We start from the raw sequence: 18,136 nt of genomic DNA on the forward strand, positions 1-18,136 counted from the left end.
TTGACTTGAAGAACAAACAAAAATTCATAAACAGCAGCATATATAATATAACCTTCATATTCATGTTATAGTACTCTCTTTGATTAGGCTTCATAGTTTGGAAAAACTCGGCTGCACGTGTGAAAATATCTTCAAGTATATTCAATCTTGATGTAAAATACATCAGAATTTAAACTCACTAATATTTAAGAATGAATCCGTATACTCGCACAATGGTAGTTTAAAGTTAATTTGATCAAATTATTAACGGTCGGGATATAAAATTAAAATTAACTGCAGTGAATATAAATTTTTAAGCATCAAATATTCTTTCCAATGATATAAATTCAATATATTGTCATATTTGATGTAATCTTAACAATAAAAGATTAAAGGGCTAAATTGACATTGAATATCTATAATAATTGAAAGAGTTTGAAGGACCGAATCCGAAACGACAAAATGGTTTTTGAAAACAACTCCAAACAGGGCCTTGTTTTCTACTAAGACGAGAACCATACCAATTAACATCTCCTGATAAATTCATACAATTATTTAATAACAATGAAGCATGAAAGGAGCCAATCTATTGTTCCATGCTTACAATGATTTTGACTTGGCAGGGGCAGGAGGAAGCAACTGCATTAGACCAACCAGATCAGTGTTAGTAAAAGTAATAATAATCCTAAGCAAAATTTTAGAGCTTAATAACTATACACTGAAAATACAAATTTACGTGAAGTCTAGTCATATTTCACCATCTTGACACATCATAATATTAATTTTAAAAACTTGTTTGTTCTATTGACAAGATTAGTGAAATATAATTGAATTGACTGTGTAAAACTCGTATACACTATAGTGTAATCTCTAATTTTGAACATTGTTTAACACAATTAATGCTGCTCTCAAGTAATCTCTAATTTTGTTTCCTTCATTCGTTAGTTGTGTAAACAGGTACTTGCCAGTGTTATCAAATCCTGGATAGCGGCCGACCCCAAAAATGCTACAGCAAAATGAGGGATAGTAGGATGACCACTATCTTGAAATATTATTACAGTTTACAATATACAGATAAAGATAAAAACTCAACAACTAGCTGTGATTGACTAGTGAGAGGGTGAAAAATGACATTAGGAGCAGTGCTGTCAATGGCAGGTGGCGGTCCATGGCAGAGAGGCTAAAATCTGCTTTTTTTTTTGCTGCCATGGCTGGCATATAAACCACCATCACATGTAAAATTGTGTAAAATGGCCATGGAGGATTGTTGAAATCTCACCACGGCATGACCACCATTTGAAAACACAGATTAGGAGTGAGATAGCAAGGAGGAGAAGCCTAAACACTGTTCTGGTGTTTTTAATTGCAAAATTTATTAATACCCCAAGCAAAAAAGCCTAATGTTGAAACTTTAGAGGCTATTTGGGAATTTTGAAAATCTTTCTGAGGTGCAGTGCTATAGCGGCCGCAACAGAAGCTATTTTGGCTGCTACTGTGTGTCTTTTAGTGACAAGAGACCACTCCCCTCCCTCTGCTACACAGCTATAGTACACACTATTGACAACACTGGTATGTGCGTACACATACGACATAGACAAATTTTAAGGGACTCCAAGTAAAATAAAAAGCGTATGGGAAAGAAACTCTAATTATACTGGCAAGTAGCAAGCACCTGATAACAAGATATTAGAGATGAAACAAATCCAAAAGCTCCAGTAACACGGGGAGTGACTTTGGTAGGTGCCAACTGAAGCAACCCAACTGCTACCACTGTATCGATGCTTGCTTTGATAAGTGCTAGAGTCCTCTCATTCGACTTTTTCAGCTTGGCCTGGTATTGCTCATTCTGCATCCATAAGTAATGAGAAATAAAGGAAAGGAAATTGTGGTCCCAAAGTAAACCAAAGACAGAAACTTTGAAGAATTTGTACACAAGCATGGACAACGTACATCATATTTATTACTGCTCTTGAGTTCTTTCTCTAACTTCTTCATTGATCCAGAGAGTCTTCCAAGCTCCCCGAGCTGATCAAACAAACACATAAAATGTCGTACAACGGTAAAAATAAGCGAAGAAATAAAAGGCTATGATTGGTGCATGTGCATGCATATGTGTTAGCATCAATTAGAAAAGTATGTATAAGCCACAAACCTCAATTAAGGTGGTACAAATTGTGGAACCGAGCCAACAGTACATAGAAATCCGGCCAATCAGTTCAGTACGTTCCTTATTCTGTAGTTACACAACAAAATTATTGTATAGTGTTGGATGGTATTCTCATGTAAAATACAGAAACAAATAATAGGATGCTGATGAAAGCATTTATTTTTTACCTTGTAGATACCGGTTCTGCCGAGCCACACAATTTGATCAAGAAACAAGAAAGTGGACAGTAGTCCATTCTTGGACTGGAATAAAAAAATCATTCAACAAGACATTAGGAAAATAAATAAAAGATGAAAAATGGGATCATGTTCTTAGAGTTATATCATACCTTTCCCAACAGAATTAGGGGGAGGGGTGTACCCTGTGGTGTTGGACTTATCAGAGCATGCAGATCATTGACAAACTGCGATTAAAGAGTGAAGTATAAGAGCAACTACAATTACATGAACTTATTTTTCGCAACATCATTTAAATTACAGAATGTCTATTTGAATGTTACAAATGGATAATACTTAATAAAACTAAGTATTCGACTTTCTCTAATTTATACTTCTATAACTATGTCCCTCAGAACCCAAACAAAAAATACCATGCATATTACAGTTCTCGTCTTCTTCAAACAAATCAATCAAAGAGGATATTCCATTGATTGTACCAAAATAGGCAGAAAGAAGTGGATGAATGGTCTAGCATGTTTCAGAGAGAAAAAATAAACTAACCTTAAATAGACGAAAAACTTTTCGTGCTAAGCTGGTTGTTTTGTCTACATTCTGTGCAGTACCAGGTTCCCCATTACTCAGAAATTTGGAACCATATTGAATTGCTCTGCATATCTTGTCCCTTGCCTCAGCCTTGTTCAAATACAGAACAAGAAGGCCAAGTTCTGCCCTAGTTGCATCCAATGTACTCATTTTCTATGCAAATTAGTGATCACTGCCATGAACAAAATCACATTACAGTTCACATTAAATTGGGAGGGCGAAGAGTTTTATCAATATAAATCTTACTTTCGATAGTAATGTTTTTAAGGAGGTTTTTTTGATAAAAAAAACATAGTGTCATATACAAAATTGTTAAACTAATAGGAAGAATGCAATATAATTCAATTCAAAAGAATAACCACAAAGGTAGTATCAAAATTTTTAAAATGCTGATAACTTTCTAGGACTAACAATTTATCACTTCCATGAAAACTTCATCAAGACAAAGAAACATTGGTAAAAAACAACTCTAGTAGACCCTCCACATATATAAGCAGCATCATCTGCCGGTCTCTTGTTTGAATGTTAATAACGCGTGTTTGAAAAGTCATTGTTCTTGTGACATGACCGTAAAATCCAATGGAAAAACTCCATTCAAAATATCAGAAAAAGGTGAAAAACAAAAAGGCAACATAATTTGGTGGGTCTGAGGAGGGCTACATAATATTTAGTTAGGGAAGGATCAGCAACTCATTTTTCAGCAACACTGCAACAAAGAAACAAGTCATTTTATGCCCCTTTGCTTGAGCTCATATGCTTCTGACTTCAAATTTCACAATTAAAAAAGAGTTTATTTAGCCTCCTTCAATCAAATCAATCCTACTTGGCCAAAAGAACAGGATAGGATTATTTGCAAGAATAAAAGAACATAAGTGTTGTCAATCGCAAATCCCAGAAAAATTGCACTTTATTCAAATTCCGCTATGCAACAGTCTTTTAGGCCTATACAACCGCTATAGCCTCAATTTGACAGCATTTTGTAGTTTGTACTGAATATCGTATTGCAGAATAATAATATCGATTTCACCCAAAGAACAAACTTCATTTCTCTATGCCAAATCATTGAAACCAATAAGCAAATAAGGTCGTCAACATCCAAGTTTTTATGTATAGTATAATAGAAATCGATAAAATAATCAAACAAATTTCACCAAATCAATCCTGTTATGTAATATTTCGGATAAAACAAACATCAAAAGAACATCAACTCATCAATCACGATTAAAATTCATATATAAAATTCACTAAATCAGGTCTGGTCATGTTAGGCACATAATATTATTATAAAATAAAGAGAGGAAGAAGAATTGATTTATCCGGACAACAACCACATCATATGAGAGACAACATCAAACTCTTCAATTTCCCACTTATTTTCTAACACTTTCCTATCAACCAAGCATATTACAAAACGACATAATATGTATAATAATCACAATAATAGAAGAACCAAATCATAAAATTTCAACGACCCAGCTCCGCAACCTTAAATCGAGCTGACCGGAAATCAAAATTAACATACCCCACCTTGAAAGTTTTGAACTTTTGTAAATGAAATTACAAGTTCAAAAGGATCGATCAATTGGGGCACGTGAATTCCGTATTCTATTTGCTAAGGATTATTGAAAAAGAGAAGAGGCAAAAAAGTGCATCAAAAAGAAAGAATCGAGAGGAGAGAGAGTACCGAAAGAAATGGAGAAGAGAAATTGTGTTGGATAATCAAAAACTGGCGAGAAGAAAGAGTTGTATAAATTGGGCCTGTGAAAGATAGAGTTATGATAAGGGCTTGTTTGGTTGTGGTATTTCCCTAAACAAACAAAAAAAAAGGATTATTGTGCTTAAGTTTCGTCACTATACTATATCCAGTAGAGTATATGTAAAATTGTTGAACCGTTCGATGAGTCCGATGTAAACCGGCCACACGTTGTTTCAATTTGGAAATTGCAACTCACAACATGATTCGTTTGATGTTAGAGTTATCTATTGGGATTTGCATGTTGCATTGCAGTACCCAGTTCAAGTCCCATTTTGTTACGATATTAATCTTGCCTCTCCTTAAAATATAAAAAATATATATTAATCAAATAAAATTAATTTGAACTCATCTTTATTTATATTTTAAGACGTAACAATATCTTATTTTTTAACTATTTTAATTTTTTTATTTCATATAAAAAATATAATAACTAATTTATTTTATATTATAAAAAAATAAAAATTAACACTTAGAAATTAGTTTAAGTGATCTTTGAGCAAAACTTTATTAACTATTAAAAATGATTTGTATTGATAGAATATGACGGAATAATTTTCAATAGGATGTATTTATAAATACTATAATACTTAAGTCAATAAGTGTTGGAGGATTGAGATATATTTTTTGTAAGAATGAATTGTGTATCTTGCACTTAAAGTATGTGAGTTTTTATATAGGAAACCTCTAGATGAGGTGTTCTCCGTGTCTATTAGACTGTTGTGAGATCATTGATAGGATTTGCGGGTGGTCGTGTGATCTTAATCATATGGACAAACTTAATCATGGAGGGATGTTCAACCTTAATGCGAACGTACTATAATATCACGTGATATAGTCATTAAATCTATTTGGATCTATGCATTATTATGCTAAGTCCTATTTTGCACTCGAGTTTAGGGTTACTAAAAATAATCAGTTTATTGATTAAATCATAACCATTTCCATAATCGATTTTATAAATAAAAAAATATATTTAAACTATGTTTTTTAATCAATCTATGTACTTTAGATATAGTTATCTAAGTTCTTAAATGGTTGTTTATTTGAATGTATATATATAAATATATATTTTGTAAGAAAAAAAATTATCATTTTTTCTACAATTCAAAACTTTCATATCGGAAATTTTGGAAACTTTCCATATTTGAAAAATTTAGAAACTTTCGAAACTTTCCAAATTTTCGAAATGTAATCTTTATTTCGAAAATTTCAAGATTTGGAAACTTTGCAGATTTAGAAACTTTCGAAACTTTTAATATTTGGAAACTTTTTAGAAACTTTTGAAACTTTCCAAATTATCGAAATGTAATCTTTATTTCGAAAATTTCCAGATTTGAAAACTTTCGAAACTTTGCAGATTTAGAAACTTACGAAACTATTTGGAAACTTTCCAAATGTAATCCTTATTTTGAAAATTTTAAGATTTGGAAACTTTCTAGATTTAGTAACTTTCGAAATGTAAACCTTATTTCGAAAATTTCAAGATTTGGAAAACTTTTGAAACTTTGTAGATTTAGAAATTTTTGAAACTTTCCAAATTTTCGAAATGTAATCTTTATTTAGAAAATTTCTAGATTTGAAAACTTTTGAAACTTTGCAGATTTAGAAACTTACGAAACTATTTGGAAACTTTTCAGATTTAGAAACTTTCGCAACTTTCTAAATTTCGAAATCTAATCCTTATTTCAAATATTTTAAGATTTGGAAACTTCTGAAACTTTCTAGATTTGGTAACTTTCGAAATGTAATCTTTATTTTGAAAATTTCAAGATTTAGAAACTTTCGAAACTTTGCAGATTTAGAAATTTTCGAAACTTTTCAAATTTGGAAACTTTCGAAACTTTCCAAATTTTCGAAATGTAATCCTTATTTCGAAAATTTGAAACTTTCGAAAGTTTTGAAATTTTGAAATTTTGAAATTTCCGAAAGTATTAATTTTGAAACTTATTATAAATGATTAAAAGAGTAAAATTGCATTTTCATGTATCTTGAGGTGTGACAGGTTTAGGTGTAACGGTGCATGGTATAATCCTCTAATATGTATGAGGAACCCTACTCAAAAGTTTAGTTGATTTGGAATCCAAGTCTACATTGAAAAAGTAAAAATATTTATAACAAATAAAATACACTTGTTTGTTTAATAAAGGTCGAAGTGAGTACTCACTCGTCGCATTCGTCAACGAGGGATGGGAATAGACTAAGCCGTCCGTCGGGGGCCTATGGTATGGTCTACTTATGGTCTAGCCTGGTCTGACTTATTTAATAAAAAGGTTAGGCTCATGCTATTTTTAAAGTCTATTTATTTAAATAAGTCTTATAAAAAAGGCTATTAGGTCTGACATGCCGGCCTATATATATTTAATTAATTATTAATGTTATTTATTATTATTATTATTATATTAATAATATTATTTCCTATTTTAAATTATATCAATTAGGCAATTACTCATTTCATATTGGGTAGCCGTTCAGCCGTTTCATATTGGGTAGCCATTCAATTAATTAATAACTCATTTCATATTCGGTAGCCGTTCTATATTTAGTAGTTTTTTCATATTTGGTAGCCATTCAATTAGTTAATAACTCAGTAGTCGATCCATATTTGTTTGAAAGGTAATAATGGGTACATTTATTTCAAAAAAAAAAATATTCTTTGAAATCAAGAATTATGTTTTAAAGTTTAAATCATGTTTGTTTTAAATTTTTAAAAAATTATTTTGTTAAAAAAATTATTTTTTGTTTAATATATATAGGAGGTTTGTACCGTGCACCCCCCACTTTGACCTCCCACCCCCCATTCATATGGAAAACATCATGTTGCCCTTAGTTTCATATATGAAAGCCCAAAAAAAAATTTACTTTTTTTTTTCACCCACTTCATTCGAAACTTTTAATTATTCCAATCTTACCCTACCAACCTTCGAAATATTGAAACATTCAAAATACAAAAGTAAGTAAAAATTCGAAACTTCCAAATATTCGAAACAGGATTTTACCAGAAATTCGAAAGTTTCTATGATGACGAAACTTTCGAAGTTCATTTTTCTCAGAAATAATAAAACTTTCGAAACTTTCATTGAATACGAAACTTTCGAAATGCAGAAAGTTTCGAAAGTTTGGAACAATATGAAATTTCGAAATGCAAAACTTTCGAGCATATTGAAACTTTCGAAAGTTTGAAATACAATGAAAGTTTTGAATTTTGAAAAATTAGTAATAAATTTAATTAATAATAAATTTAATTAGTAATAAATTTCAAAATTAGTAATAAATTTCTATTCCTAATTTGAAAAATTAGTAATAAATTTCAAAATTAGTAATAAATTAGTAATAAATTGCTATTTCTAATTTGAAAAATTAGTAATAAATTTAATTAATAATTAAAAAAATTGAAAAATTTGAAAGTTTTGAAGTTTTTGAAACTTTCGAAACTGACATAATTCGATTGTTTAAAACTTTCGAAGAATATGTTTTTCGGAAGTTTCAGATTCATCGAAATTTTCTGAAATTTGTGTTTCGTAACTTTCAAATTCATCAAAGGTTCCGAAAGTTATAGCTTCGAAAGTTTCACATTCTTTCAAACTTTTAAAGGTTTCTAAAAAAGTTCATTTCAAAACTTTTAGATTTATCGAAAGTTTCGAAATTTGAATTTAATTCTATTAATGAAACTTTCAAAGTTTCTATGATGATGAAACTTTCAAAGTTCATTTTTTTCAGAAATAATAAAACTTTCGAAACTTTTATTGAATACGAAACTTTCGAAATGCAGAAAGTTTCGAAAGTTTGGAACAATATGAAAGTTTCGAAATGCAAAACTTTCGAACTTATTGAAACTTTCGAAAGTTTGAAATTTATTGAAAGTTTCGAATTTTGAAAAATTAGTAATAAGTTAGTAATAAATTTAATTAATAATAAATTTAATTAGTAATAAATTTCAAAATTAGTAATAAATTTCTATTCCTAATTTGAAAAGTTAGTAATAAATTAGTAATAAATTGCTATTTGTAATTTAAAAAATTAGTAATAAATTTAATTAATAATTAAAAAAATTGAAAAATTCGAAAGTTTCGAAGTTTTTGAAATTTTCGAAACTGACATAATTCGATTATTTGAAACTTTCGAAGAATATGTTTTTCGGAAGTTTCATATTCGTCGAAATTTTCTGAAATTTGTGTTTCGTAACTTTCAAATTCATCAAAGGTTCTGAAAGTTATAGTTTCAAAAGTTTCATATTCTTTCAAACTTTGAAAGGTTTCTAAAAAAGTTCATTTCGAAACTTTTAGATTTATCGAAAGTTTCGAAATTTGAATTTAGTTCTATTAATTTAGGTTTTGAATGTTTTGAATTTAACTAACGTTTCAAAATATAGAAAAAAAAACTCACTTTAAATAATTTCGAAAGTTTCAAACTTTCGAATATTCTAAAATTTTTGGAAAGTCAAAAAGGGTAAGATAGTCAATATCAGAAATTGGGGGTGTGATGTAAAAACGGGGGGTGCACAGTACATTTCTCTATATATAGATATTAACATTGATATTGGTTTATGGAGAACATATGTGGTATTGAGTATTTTAATATGAATAAGGCTTTTAAATAGGCTTTCAGGTCAGGCCAGACATTTAAAAATGTTAGACCATGCTAAAAAAAAAAAAAACCTATGATAGCCCGTAGGCTTAAAAAATTAATTGTATGTCAAACTCAAGTTTTTCAGAGTCTGATCTAGTCTCACTTATTCTCACCCTTATATAAGAATTAATAAATTACTCTTTGTTCAATAAAATATAAGCAAACAAGACACTTTAGTTTCTTTATCTTTGTTTAACTAATACATTTAGTTTTTTTTTAATCTATGTTTGACTAATACACTAATTATAATGGTCAATGAGAATTATTTTCTTATTTTTCCTAGTGATTTTTGAATTTATTTTTTATTTAAAATGTAAATTTTAATTAAAAAATAATAAGATAAAGTTCATCATTAATTTATTATATTTTATTTTCTTATCAAATATAGAATTGAGAAAAAAATAGTTTATTTTATTTCGTTCGCTCATCTAACCGTCAAATAGACAATTAATCTCTTAAATCACTCATTCAGTGTCAAATTAGTCTATTTTATTTAATTATTTTTAAATATTTTTATTAATACAATAACAATATATAGAAGTCTTTGTTCATCTAACATTTACAAACAATGTTCTTAAATTCTCTAATTAATTTTTACGAGTTTACGATTTTAAATTAAGAAAACAAGTTAATTCACATGTAAACTTTATTTTTTATAAAATTTTACCAAGTGTTTTACGTGTAAATTCACATGTAATCAAATCAATTCACATGTAAACTTCGATAAAATTAGTAAATTCTCAATTTTACCAAGTGTTTTACGAGTTTATTATTCTACATTAGCTTATAAAATATAAAATTTTGATAAATATTATTCAATATCTGATTTAATTATGTTCGTGATACAACATCTATATTGATTTATGCTTTTAGTGTTGTTTTTAAGGACAACTATTATACCTCGATATGTGTTTGTTTTTTTTCTACCATAAATATTAATCTATTTAAAAATATTTTTGATTTATTATATAGATGAAATGTTAAATTATTTTTATTTCAATTATATTATCTCATTTGTATGTCATATATATATTATATTAATATTTAAGGTGGACTCTTGTGAGTTTGCAACTCAATTTTACATAAATTAAATGAATCTACTTAAACTCTCGAGTTTGACAATCTTGTTCGCAGAGCCAAAGCATATATCCTCTGTCCGTATTAAAAAAAACTTATAATAAAATCATGAAGAAAAAAAAAAAATGCATCATCCGTGTAAACGAGATTTACATTAACATCCAATAAACATTTTTTTAAATTGTTACAATTTATATACATAAACACGGTGTAAATGATTGATATATATAAACATAGACTATATAATAGTTTTTTTATTTTTAAATAGTTACAATTTATATACATAAACATCGACTAAATGGTACACGGACAACCATTTTGCATTGCACATTAGAATCATAAACATCGACTAAATAGTACACAGACAACTATTTTGCATTGCACATTAGAATCATAAACATCGACTAAATGGTACACGGACAACCATTTTGCGTTGCACATAAGAATCATAAACATCGACTAATAGTACAGAGACAACCATTTTGGATTGCACTTTAGACTCACAAAAAATGTTACATTTAATTTAATTGAAAAGTAACTTATACTCTTATAATACAACCCTTTTAGCACATTTGATATCCAAATATGAAATTTGTATCACACTACATCTTATGGAATAACAAAACTCATCATTATCTAATGATAGAAACAAAACATCGAAGTCTCACACTTCTTTAATCTAAAAGTAGAGAAAATTTAAACGAGAGATTACACAAAGTTTAAATATTTATATTATATGTAATGTAACATTGGTTACAATATACATACATGGATCAGCAAGCTTGTGCATTCCAGTTTATACAATCATAGCTATTTTGCATTTGCATCATGATACAAAAAAAGGATGCAACACTTTTTTACACTATTTCTTGCTAAACAAACTTTTCAATTTCCCTCTTTCCAATCTCTCATGTAGCTTTTTAGCTCCTGCAATATCCATCTCAGTAAGTTTCTTAAGATATCCAATAGCACCATATGAGATCATTAGCTTCTTACATTTCTTACTTGAAGAAATCAATCCAAGGCAACAAACTGCATATTTCTTTGCATTGTTTTGAGGACTAGGATCAAGCAACTGAACTAAATTCGGCACGCTTTTATCGTCCTTCTTAACTTCTCTTCTATTCTGAGACACAGTCATCAAGCTTGCTAATGCTTGTGCAGAAACTTCTCTACTACTGTTTTGTTTAGCCTCAAGCATCTTAACAAGGAGAGGAATGCACCCGGCTTCGCCGACCAATCTTTTCATCTCGGTTGAGCTACAAACTCGGCAGATTGCTGATGCAGCGGCTTGTTGTGCTCCGATGGATCCAGATTTCAGCACGTGAACCAAACGAGGAAGTAGTCCTAACGAAACCAATGTTGACTCAGAAACCGATCCAACCAAATTCCTTAATGCCGCAACAGCCGATTCTTGAGGAAGTGGACCATCAAGATAAACCAAAAGACTCCTAACACCACCTTCTGATACAACACTTTTTTTTAGACTCTCATTGCTTGCGGTGAGATTCTGCAAACATTCTGCAGCATATTCTTTGGAATTTAACAGCATTCCACAGGTTAACAAATTGATCATTACCTTCACAATCCCTTCTTCAGCCAAAACTTGTCTCACCTCTGGAACAGCTGATATATTCTTCAACGTACACGCCGAAGCAGCCTGCGAAACAGAATCACCGGTTCGACAAAGCTCAACAAGCGGACAAACACCACCATGTCCAACGATTTCACGCGATGTTTCAGCTGACATCGATAGCCTCTGAAGTGATATTGCAGCCTTTTCTTTACCTACAGCACTGCCTGATTCAACAAGTCTTATAAGAGGCGGTAAAACTCCTTCAGAAACTAGCCAATCCTCACAACTACCCAATTCGGCCAGCGAGCATATGACAGTAACTGTTTTCTCTCTTATCCTTGTTGATGTTGCTGTAAGCAATTGAACCAACGCAGCAATGTTGCTCCTAGTAAGAACAGCCAAAACATTCTTTTCATCTTCTTTCATAACCTCAACAACACTGTCCAGAGCTTTATGCTTTGCTTCTAAGTGACCGATCTGAAGCCGCGCGAGTAATTCCCTTATGTTGTTGTGTGCTGCAGCATCTGATTCTGCCACAGAACATGACTCGGCCGCAGACACAGCCGCAGCTAATGGCAAAGTAGCCTCGCCGAGCATACCAGTTTTGATCAAAAGTCCACAATCTCTTAAATTTAAATCAAGTTTACCGGTTAACGCATCGAGATCACTCTGCATCTGAAGCTTACCTTCATACTTGTCCTTCACACACAATTCAGCCAATTTGACCGCTTCGCCGAGTGAATTCGACACAGCCTGCAATTGCTCCTTGCAAAGAGCATTCTTTGAGAAACACGGATGGCTTGATAAATTTGATAACATTGATGGGATATGTTCTAATCTAGAAATTATCATTTTCCATCTACAAAGAAAGCCTTTAACCTCTTTTGCTTTATCAAGAGCAATAGGGACAAGCTTCTTTGCATGTAACAACCAATCTTCTGTTGAACGTGAATCAACATCTTCCACCATAATCTTTGATTTGGTAGGAGCAAAAAGTAAATGATGATTATCACAAAGAAGCTGTTGCCACAACAAATGAAATTCAAGCCTTCAATGAAATGATCAAAGATGACACCGTTTTGCTAATAGAAAAATAATAATTGGACAGAAAATAAATAAAAAAAGGTTGTGGAGCAGTTGCAATCATAAGATCCTTAAATTATAAACTAAGATTCCAATGGAAAATTATGAAGCACAAAAAAACAAATGGTCCAAGTCCAACACCACACACCCTTCTCCAACAGCTTCTAGATATAATATCTTATAATATGATCAATAAAATTCACATAAAGCTTGTGTTTACTTAAAACATGACTTGACCAACAAATCTGAAGTACCTAAACATGCCCCATTAATCTTTTGTCTTAATTTAGCACAAGTGATCATTTAATGCCCCTAAAAGATTATAATCATATATTACAATTATAATATCATATATCCATTATTACAAATTAAAAATTGATTACAATTAACTTTCAATGATGCAATCTAATAAAGAAGCCGTCGGCAGATATTTTAGTCAAATTCCAAAAGTACCCTTTTAAGTACAAATGTAATATTGGTAATTTTGTAGTCTTTTTGGGATAAATTGGGCAGTAAGAAAAACAAATCTCTAACTTTACTCTTCAACCATGAGATTTTGGTAGCAGAGAGGTTTGTCAGCATGGCTTCTGAGTCTGACCCATATGAACAGTTAGATGTGTTTTTCCATTTACCTCCTCATAAATATGAGAAAGGGAAAGGCTTTCCTTCTAAAGGAAGACACAAGTCTCTTTCCACAGTTGTAAATGAATCATCACCAGAAAAAAAAAGGGAAAATAAAAATAAATAATGTACCTGAAATCAAATTGACTTGTCTTGTCAAAAAATATTCAAGGAGTTTATGGTCATCATATGATGCCTAAAACACTCTTGTTCTCCATTGTCTTTCTGTAAAGCACACAACAAAATATGGTTAACAAAGTTATTGAGACGGCATTTTCCATAAAATCTAACGACACTAAAGACAAAATATATAATCTTCACAAAAAGCTTATAAAAAAATATTCAGAAAATAAAATAAAAATGAAAAATGAAGCAAAAGGGAACTACTTTTGTTTACACAACAAGTAGAAGATCAAAAGCAAAGAACTACAACGATAAGAAAAGGGAAAAGCTTCACGGATAAACCAACCTTAAAGAACCAGTAACTGAAAAGCAACCCGGTTTGGCTTAATCTTCACAGTTAACTCTCTCTCTCTCTCTCTCTCTCTCTCTCACACACACACACACACGAAAATGGCTCAACAATAATACAAATTATTGGGATGTTTCTAGAATAATGAATGAAGAGACACCTTGATCTTCATAAAAAACGTGTCTTTCATTCTCCAAAGACACTAAGACAAAGACCCAGAAACACTTTTCTCAAAATTAGAAACACCCAAAAATGGTTTCTTCTTCATTATTGAGAAACAGACAGAAAACACACATGATCTCATTTAATAATAATAATTTCCAAAATATTTATAAAAACAATAAAAATCAGAAGAATCTTCCACCTAGAATGTGATTTGATGATCAAGCTTTGGAAAAAAAAGTATACTGAAGCTATGTAAGAAGTAAACGAGCTTCACACTTAACTAAAAAACGACAAGACATGAAGTTTAAGATAACAAATTAACAGTTTCAGTTCACAAAAAGAATTCAAAAATCAAACTTTGGACTATTTTCTCTCTCTAGAAATGGAAGATAATGAATGTGTCAGGGTTGTTGTCTCACAAAGATTCTCTGTAAAAAAAAAAGGCACTATTTTTCTCTCTGTCAACAACGGCCAAGGAGAGACTGTGTTTCGAGTAACATGGCATAAAAGTCGAGCATGTTTGATGATCCAACGGCCATGGATTAATCTCAGGACACCGTTGGGATTGGATCATATTTTTCCATATTTGTTTATTATGTATTTTTAATCCTTCCTTAATTATTTTCCATAACCATACATTTAAATATTTTACACTGACATATAATATTGATTATATTACGTAAAATTAATTTATACATTAGTACGAACGTTTTTCTCTTTTCATAAGCAAACTCTTTAATTAATTGATTAACGGACATTTTTATTTTTATAAACACTCTTTAAATCTGTTCATGAGCTCCCACGCTCAATTCAACCACATTTTATTGTAAAAAATTGTATCCCTAATTAATTTCTTTAAAATAAAATATAAATAAAAATATATTTAAAAAATGGATGTATCTAAATTTTTCAGATACATTTTATATCTTATTTTATTTGAAGGGAGTGATGTAGAAATAATATCAGACAACATATTTTAGTTAAGAGTTGTATTATTTTTATATTAAATTTCGACTATAAATTAGATTGGTAATGTTTTTTTATATAGGCAAAATATTAGTTTTCTACGGTTGAATTTATCTTCTTTTTAAACTTCTTAGGTATCCCTTAACTTATTATATAAAATATGTGTAAGATCAATTGGATAAAGTAATACATGTTAAATATGTACTTGATCACCTTGAGTAAGAAATTAGCGAATCAAAATATTGCACCTAGTTAATCATTTACTAAATACAATTAACTACAATTTTAAAATTTTAAGCATCATTTACTAAAACTATTTATCACACAATTTTTAAATGTTAAAAAATATAGAGTGAAGTTGTGTTTAAATGTACTTGTAACTAGTACATAATTTTTAGATGCTGAAATTTATGATATTCATTAAATACAATTTATGTTCACAACTACAAGTTAAAATTTGTGTTTCCAAGCAAACGATTTCTTCCATGAGGGGCACACAAAAGGTACAAAATGTCATAATTGATGAAAATTCTTCTCAAATGCAGACTTAATTGACATTGATTAATTCTTTATATTCCACATATACAAAATATGTTAATAAAAGGAAGGATCGTACAGCAAGAGTAAGGAAATTTATATTAAATAAAAATGCTAAATTTTGATTGCCTCTCATCTGGGTCCCACCTTTGCGGATACCATATGATTTGAGAGAAGTTGCTTCTACTCCACATGATATAGTGAGCTGAGATCACAATGTAATTTGAATACAATCAAGGCTGGTAAAAGTTCAATTGCAATAGAGATAAGTTAAATAGTAAATAGTAAATGAGCCTTATCCTAAGATAGTATGTATCAGCCTGCCAAATAATACTCACCTTTTTGTGAAGTTGTCTTTTTAGGATGCTTAGATAATTTCATAATCAACAAACCTTACATGTATGTGTGTATGTTATTGTTGACATGAATTAGGGTTTAATGCATATCTGCATTGTTATTGCTTCTATAAATAATTAAGGGTAAAAACATTTACAAATAATATTTAACCTTTGGCGGGTCGAAGTCGCGCATCCAGTTGCGTTTTCTTGCATTTTTCATATTCTTTGTGGGTTTCGATCATAATACATTTTCTAATTATTTTGGTACAAATTTATTGAGCATCGAACATCAAAACATGAGATTTTAATCAAAAATCGCGGATAAGAACAAAGTAAATAAGTAAAATTGGGGGTTTCGATTTCTTTGAGAATATATTTATAAGAGAGTTAAAGGATCAATTAAAAACAATCAATTCCTTGGCTTAGGGTTTTGACTTGCTACTTCGGATTAATCATTGGTTTAGAAAAATATCTATTTTTTATATTTCTAATTTTGTTTGATCATAAAATTAACCGAACAAGTGTCAATTAATTTTAAAAAGTTCGTATTCAAAAAGGGTTAAAAAATTTGATCAATTGTGTTATTGGAACAAGCGTCACATTAACATAATCAATTCTATTATTCAATTCAATTAAATCTTTTACTAAGAGAAATAGAACATAACCATCTCTATTCAGAATATAATAAAGCAAGCATTTGTTTTATTCTGAATAATCACAAAGCAAAAACGATGTTCATGCGATTAAACATCAATGCAAAATAACCGATTTGCAAGTTTTAGAAAATACAAAAGAAAATACTTAAAATTATAAATAAATAAATAAAAAATAAAATTAAACATTAAAGATTCAAGCCTCAAAATCTTTGTAACATTTCTCTAATCAATAGATTGATCAAGAGTTTTAGTCTTGCATGGAGCACTAAAGCAGATAATTCTAAAGCTAGAGTTTGCAAAATATGATAAAAGGTTCCCTAAAGGCTCTCATATATCTATTTATAATAACTTAAATTAAATTACATAGCTTAGTTCGAAATACGTACTAAAGTGAGCTCTTGAATAATGTTTAACAACCTAAATAGTAACTAATCACATGATGAAGTGATTCAAAATTCGTAATCAAATCACTAGCTTCAGTAATAAGCCTTTTTTACCATCAAGACGTCCAAACCTGTTTTTTCTTCCAACATAGAAATTGTATATATGCTTCTCAGCTTTCCAATGCATCCTAGATCACCTTAATCAAATAAACAAGCTCAAGTTATGGCATGCAGAAAGAGAGAGTGTCAAGAAACTAGTAAAAACAAAAAATGACTTAAAATAATGACTAAAACCTAATTACGACATCAAGATTGTAATCATGATAAATAAATAAATAAATGAAAAACAACTATTAGACAAAACAAACATTGAAAACCACAAGTACAAGCTATAAAGTATGTATCAAAATATGTTGATCAGATAAAGTAACAAAATAATATTATCTATACATACCGATACTCATTGTCATCTCTATTACTATTTCTTGTATTTGAACCAAAACACTTAAAAAGCGTTCCAAGAATGTCCAAAACAAGTGTAATAAGTTGAATATTGAAAATGTGATTATATTTGGTTTGATTGGTTTCACAAGAGAATTACAAAGTGCATCATTGTCTCACTTCCTAGCATTGCAGTTGGAATCAGATTCATTTGGAAGAGAAATTAAGCCATCTAAGAGTCCAAATTTTATATTCTAAATGTTGTTTTCTTTCATTGAAAAGGCTAATCATGATAATTTTTTGCCAATATAGTTGGAAGAAATATATTGTGTTAAAGACCATTACAATTAGTTTAATATGGATCTTCATTCGATGGATCTAACTAGGTAGAAGACATAATAAAAACTTTAAATGCAAATGCACCTCAAGCCCCTGTTAGTAGAACCAAAAAAATAAAAACACGCATAATGTTCCCTTATTACTAATGTTCCAAAAAATTATCCAAAATGAAATTTGATTGCATCTAGTATAA

General features: G+C 30.0%; 2 protein-coding genes across 3 annotated transcripts; both read right to left on the bottom strand.

Moving 5' to 3' along the window:
* Positions 1 to 289: 289 nt before the first annotated feature.
* On the bottom strand, positions 290 to 4,932 carry LOC101488501 (peroxisomal membrane protein 11C). 2 transcript variants are annotated; one of them, XM_004492626.4, is made up of 8 exons: positions 4,592 to 4,932; positions 2,866 to 3,079; positions 2,475 to 2,549; positions 2,314 to 2,388; positions 2,132 to 2,212; positions 1,930 to 2,004; positions 1,652 to 1,825; positions 290 to 618 (listed from the first exon to the last, which is right to left on the bottom strand). In XM_004492626.4, exons 2-8 carry the CDS (start codon positions 3,055 to 3,057, stop codon positions 580 to 582), a joined length of 711 nt encoding a protein of 236 aa, XP_004492683.1. In that variant the 5' UTR covers positions 3,058 to 3,079; positions 4,592 to 4,932; the 3' UTR covers positions 290 to 579. The 2 variants fall into 2 exon arrangements, with proteins under 2 accessions (XP_004492683.1, XP_004492684.1); XM_004492627.4 differs by lacking the exon at positions 4,592 to 4,932 and adding an exon at positions 4,435 to 4,562.
* A 6,142-nt stretch (positions 4,933 to 11,074) lies between these two features.
* On the bottom strand, positions 11,075 to 14,747 carry LOC101489048 (uncharacterized). The gene is made up of 3 exons (XM_004492628.4): positions 14,116 to 14,747; positions 13,779 to 13,871; positions 11,075 to 12,962 (listed from the first exon to the last, which is right to left on the bottom strand). Exon 3 carries the CDS (start codon positions 12,909 to 12,911, stop codon positions 11,229 to 11,231), a length of 1,683 nt encoding a protein of 560 aa, XP_004492685.1. The 5' UTR covers positions 12,912 to 12,962; positions 13,779 to 13,871; positions 14,116 to 14,747; the 3' UTR covers positions 11,075 to 11,228.
* Between the last annotated feature and the right edge of the window lie 3,389 nt (positions 14,748 to 18,136).

The sequence above is a fragment of the Cicer arietinum genome, chromosome 3 (assembly GCF_000331145.2).
Source record: "Cicer arietinum cultivar CDC Frontier isolate Library 1 chromosome 3, Cicar.CDCFrontier_v2.0, whole genome shotgun sequence".
Classification (NCBI taxonomy): domain Eukaryota; kingdom Viridiplantae; phylum Streptophyta; class Magnoliopsida; order Fabales; family Fabaceae; genus Cicer; species Cicer arietinum.